At 24.4% G+C, this 4,373-nt stretch overlaps 3 protein-coding genes across 3 annotated transcripts in view; 2 read left to right on the forward strand and 1 right to left on the reverse strand.

Annotated features, from left to right (window-relative positions):
* Phum_PHUM318620 (translation initiation factor IF-2, putative) overlaps positions 1-794 on the reverse strand; it is a gene marked incomplete at both ends in the record, with an annotated part of 2,803 nt that extends 2,009 nt beyond the window's left edge. The window contains 4 exons of the mRNA XM_002427384.1: positions 12-188; positions 268-525; positions 664-757; positions 789-794. Coding sequence (XP_002427429.1) covers positions 12-188; positions 268-525; positions 664-757; positions 789-794 — 535 coding nt within the window. The remainder of the gene's footprint in view (positions 1-11; positions 189-267; positions 526-663; positions 758-788) is intronic.
* Positions 795-1,320: 526 nt separating this feature from the next.
* Positions 1,321-3,296, forward strand: Phum_PHUM318630 (ankyrin repeat, SAM and basic leucine zipper domain-containing protein, putative; the record flags this gene model as incomplete). The annotated part of the gene is made up of 7 exons (XM_002427385.1): positions 1,321-1,366; positions 1,727-1,849; positions 1,934-2,163; positions 2,252-2,637; positions 2,801-3,014; positions 3,173-3,227; positions 3,262-3,296. 7 exons carry the CDS (start codon positions 1,321-1,323, stop codon positions 3,294-3,296), a joined length of 1,089 nt encoding a protein of 362 aa, XP_002427430.1.
* Positions 3,297-3,715: 419 nt separating this feature from the next.
* Positions 3,716-4,373, forward strand: part of Phum_PHUM318640 (thump domain containing protein, putative) — a gene marked incomplete at both ends in the record, with an annotated part of 1,505 nt that continues 847 nt past the window's right edge. Inside the window, 3 exons of the mRNA XM_002427386.1 lie at positions 3,716-3,898; positions 3,979-4,191; positions 4,279-4,311. Of these exons, the coding sequence (XP_002427431.1) occupies positions 3,716-3,898; positions 3,979-4,191; positions 4,279-4,311 (429 nt within the window). The remainder of the gene's footprint in view (positions 3,899-3,978; positions 4,192-4,278; positions 4,312-4,373) is intronic.

The following is a 4,373-nucleotide window of genomic DNA, read 5'->3' on the forward strand; positions in this document are numbered from 1 at the left end:
TAAAATTTTACCAAAAGATTTTTTTATGATTTTTATTGATTCAATTGTTTGCTCCATAATTCCATCATCTGCTGCTATTACCAAAACTACTATATCTGTAAGTTGTACACCTCTTGCTCTCATTGTAGTGAATGCTGCATGGCCAGGGGTATCAATAAACGTAATAGTTTGTCCAGAACTTACTGTCACTAAATAAAACAATAATATTAGACAAAAAAAAAATTTTTTTTCATCAAAACTAAATTGAAAACGACAAATCTAATCTACCTAAGAAAGCACCAATATGTTGTGTTATTCCTCCAAACTCTTTTTCAACAATTGAAGAGTTTCGAAGTGCATCGAGTAATGTTGTTTTCCCATGATCAACATGGCCCATTATTGTTACAATCGGTGGTCGTTTAATTAAATTTTTCGTATTTACAGGAGACTGCCTAATAAATTCATATTCAGTAGGCTTTTTTTTTGTTTTTTTACTTTTAGGATCACTAATAAATAAACATTTTTTTTTAAAGATATTACTTAGAGCTAAAATTTCATGCCTTTGTAAATTTGAATCATCCTTTATCGAAGGTAATAATTCCAAAAGTCTTTCTAAAAATATCTTTTTTTTTTAATATTTCTTAATATTTTCAATGATTAATTATCTAAATTTACCTGTTTCACATTGGAAACTCTCAGCTAGATCAGATAATGAAATATTTTCCCAAACTTTAACATATTTATTTTCTTTTTCTTTATCTGCATAATTTAAATCTTGCTGGGAAAAAAAAAAAAATGAAAAGTTTTACAGACATTTTTAAAAAAATACAGTTAATACATGAATATTAAAATTATTAAAAAAACTTACTGAATGCTTTTTGCATTTAAAGGAAGACAAATGATAATATTTAAAATTGTTTACATTATTTAACCTATGTATAGAATTAATTGCACTAAAACTGCAAGGCATTGAATTGCAAAATTTCCTACAAAATTTTTTAGAAAATATATAAGGATTTAAAAAAGTAAATAAATTTATTTATGAGTATTGAATGTATACCTTAGTTTGATGATTTTTCGAAAAATTTGTATAGATGACATGATTGCTAAAATAACGAACAAATAAATTCAAGTATTTCTAAAATACTTATAACGAGTATTATACAGTGATGAAAAAAAATTTAAAAGTTTTTTATTTAGAAAGTACATATAGGATGAATTATTACTAAATGAAATATTTTTTAATTGAATTAAAAAAATAAAGCCGAACTCATTTAAATATATTATTCAAATCATTATTTTGAAAATTTTAAAACTGTAATTTTAGGGCCTTTAGAAAATATGAATAAAATAAAATATCAACATTCCGGAAGTTCCGTTACATCGAGTAAGCGCTGAATTTTGTTTTTTTTTTATGTCAGTGTTCACAAAACGTTATTTTTCAACATGATAACTGGATATGATTCGAGTGATGAATCTTCCGATGAAAATTACTTTTATTCTGACCCATTAGTAGTTAAAAAAAAAACTAATCAACTTCCTTTAATACAAAATAAACATATAAGAGAAGAATTATATTCTGCTTTGTTTCATAATGAAAAAGTTGAATTATTTTTAAAAATCATTGATGAAGGACATTCCTTTATTTTAGAAAAACTTGATTCACTTATTAATTTAGGTTTGTATTTATTAAAAAATAATAATTATTTTCAAAAACTGAATATTTAAACGCCTATTTGTACTATAGGAGTATCTGTTGATATTCGGGATACATTTGAATGGACAGCTTTAATGAGAGCTTGTTCTTGTGGGAGGCCTGATGTAGTAGAATTTTTATTAGAACGTGGAGCAAATCCTAATCATCATACTGGTAAAATTTTAAAATTGAAATTATTAACTTTTTATTATAATTAATAGCAATTAAGTAAATAATTTTTTTTCGCAAATTTTCTAGAATTGATTACCCCTCTCATGGTTTGCTGTACTTCAACTTACATACCTGAAAGTATAAAACTTAACTGTGTTAGGATTCTTTTGCAGTATAATGCTCAAATTAATGCTACTGACAAGTATAAAAAAACTTCATTAATGTATGCTGTCGAGAGTGGGTATAAAACAATCGTGGATGAATTACTTTCAGTGCCTACAATTAATATTAACGCTCAAGATAAAGATGGTTTTTCTGTATGTAATCATTTAAAAAATCTCTCATTTTAAAAGATTTTAATTGATTGTTATTATATCATCATTATTAAAAACAAAATTTTTTCAGGCACTTTTTTTTGCTATTAGTAATTTTGATTTAGAAATCGCACAAAAATTAATCGATTCTGGAATAAAGTTAGATCTTGTTAATAGATATGATAAAACTGCTTTGGATTTTGCTTTATTGAAACAATGTGAAAGTATAGCAAAATTATTGGGTTTTACTGAAACCAAAGTCGAAGATAACAAAGTAAAAACTCATGATTTATTTGACATATTTAATGAACTTCCTCTTCCTTCCGGAAAGGAAGGATTTAAATCGGAAGTAAAGTCAATCATAAATTGTTTACCGCATTTAGAAAGTTCAGAATTTACCTTTGGTTTATATGAATTTTTAACTGCAACTGAAAAAGATTTACAAAAAGCAGGAGTCTTATTCGATTATGACAGGAAGTTACTTAAAAAATATACCATTCATCAGTATCATTTGACTCCTTGGAAAAATTCATCAATGCCTTCGATAACATCTGAAAATATACAGTAATAATATTTTAATTTTTTTATTTATTTATTAAAATTTTTATGGCTTTATTTCAATTTGGTACAATTATTACAGATGTAAAGATGCCATTAATATATTAGGAAACTTTACAAAACATTTAACCATAATAAATGCTACTTTGGAGTATTTAAAATGCAGAATAAGTTCTAGAAAAAAAATTGGAAATCTCAATATGGAACATGAATTACTTTCAGTTTTGACTGATATCTTTTGTACAGTTAAAAATTTAAATAAAAACCTTGTAGAAATAGTTGATCATAGCAAGCAGGTTAGTTCATCATTATTTTATATTCTTATTAAAGGAATGTGTATCAGATTTATGTGTACGAAATGAACAAACCTAAACAACTTTTTTTAATTTACATAATCCTACAGTTTTTATAGTATTTGTGGTTATGTAGTAGTATTTAATTTTTTTTTTTTCAGTTAAAAATATCCTTTCCTGGGGATTATATAAGACGACGTTCAAAAAACGTTCGTAGTAAGAATAAATTTTTTTATTTTATAACTCTCAGTATATTTCATGCTGCATATTTTATCTGGCACGTGAAAAGATTAATTTATTAAGAGAATTACAAAAGAAACATTTTTTTATTTTTCAATTAAAATTTAATAAGGATTCCGTCAAAAAAAAAAATCGTTATTCTCCTCCTCGTTTGTTAACGTGAGGTTTTTTATACAGTATTATATGTCATTTCAAATTAAGATAAATATATTATGTTTTTTTTTTAAGTAATAAAAAAATGTTTAATAAATATAAAATTTAAAAAATTATCCTGACATTTTTTAACTTAATCACAATTAAGTTAAAATTAATTATCACATTTTAAAATTTACAATAAAGTAACGAACTTTCTAATCAGGTGTTTGAAAAATCTATCTACGTTTACGAAAAACCCCGTCTTCTATTCTACTTCCACGTGAATATTATTCGAGCAAATATCGAATTTAGAAAAAAAAAAAAAATTAATGTCGTTCAAAAATAAATCATCGTATAAACATCATTTGAATAAGAGAAGACGATTTAATGAATTGGAACCCGGTTTATCTGGATTTTTATGCACTTGCAATAATAAATTAAAAGAAAAAAATTGCATTTGGGAAGCTTATAGTATTCTTAATGAATATGCTGACAAATTATTTGGACCAGAAGTAAATAAATAAATTAATTTTAAAAATATTAACAATTTGAAATGAATAAATCAAATTAATATGATTTTATTATTATTTAGAATCCAGAAAAGTCAGGAGATGAAGAAATCAGTGACTCGGATAAACTTTCTAATTTAAAAAATTGTGAAAATAATAAGCAAAATGATAGCATTGAGGATGAATTACAAAAAGAAATTGAATCAATTAAATCAAAATTTAATAAAAAAATTGAAGAAAGAAGATTTCAAGCAATTCAATCCGGAGCCAATGGTATCGTTTTTATTAGATCTACAGTAAGTTAAAATATTAATAAATATTTTACAAAATAATTATTAAGTTATAAAACAAAAGTTTTAGTTTTTTTTTTCGGTTTTTGTTAGGTTAAAGATCCAGTAAAATTAGCTCATCATATTGTCAAATCGCTTTCAAACATTCAAAAATCGAAATTTTTACTTCGATTGCTACCGATTGAAAT

This window comes from Pediculus humanus, genomic scaffold (genome assembly GCF_000006295.1).
Source record: "Pediculus humanus corporis 1103172107726 genomic scaffold, whole genome shotgun sequence".
In the NCBI taxonomy this organism is placed as follows: Eukaryota; Metazoa; Arthropoda; class Insecta; order Psocodea; family Pediculidae; genus Pediculus; species Pediculus humanus.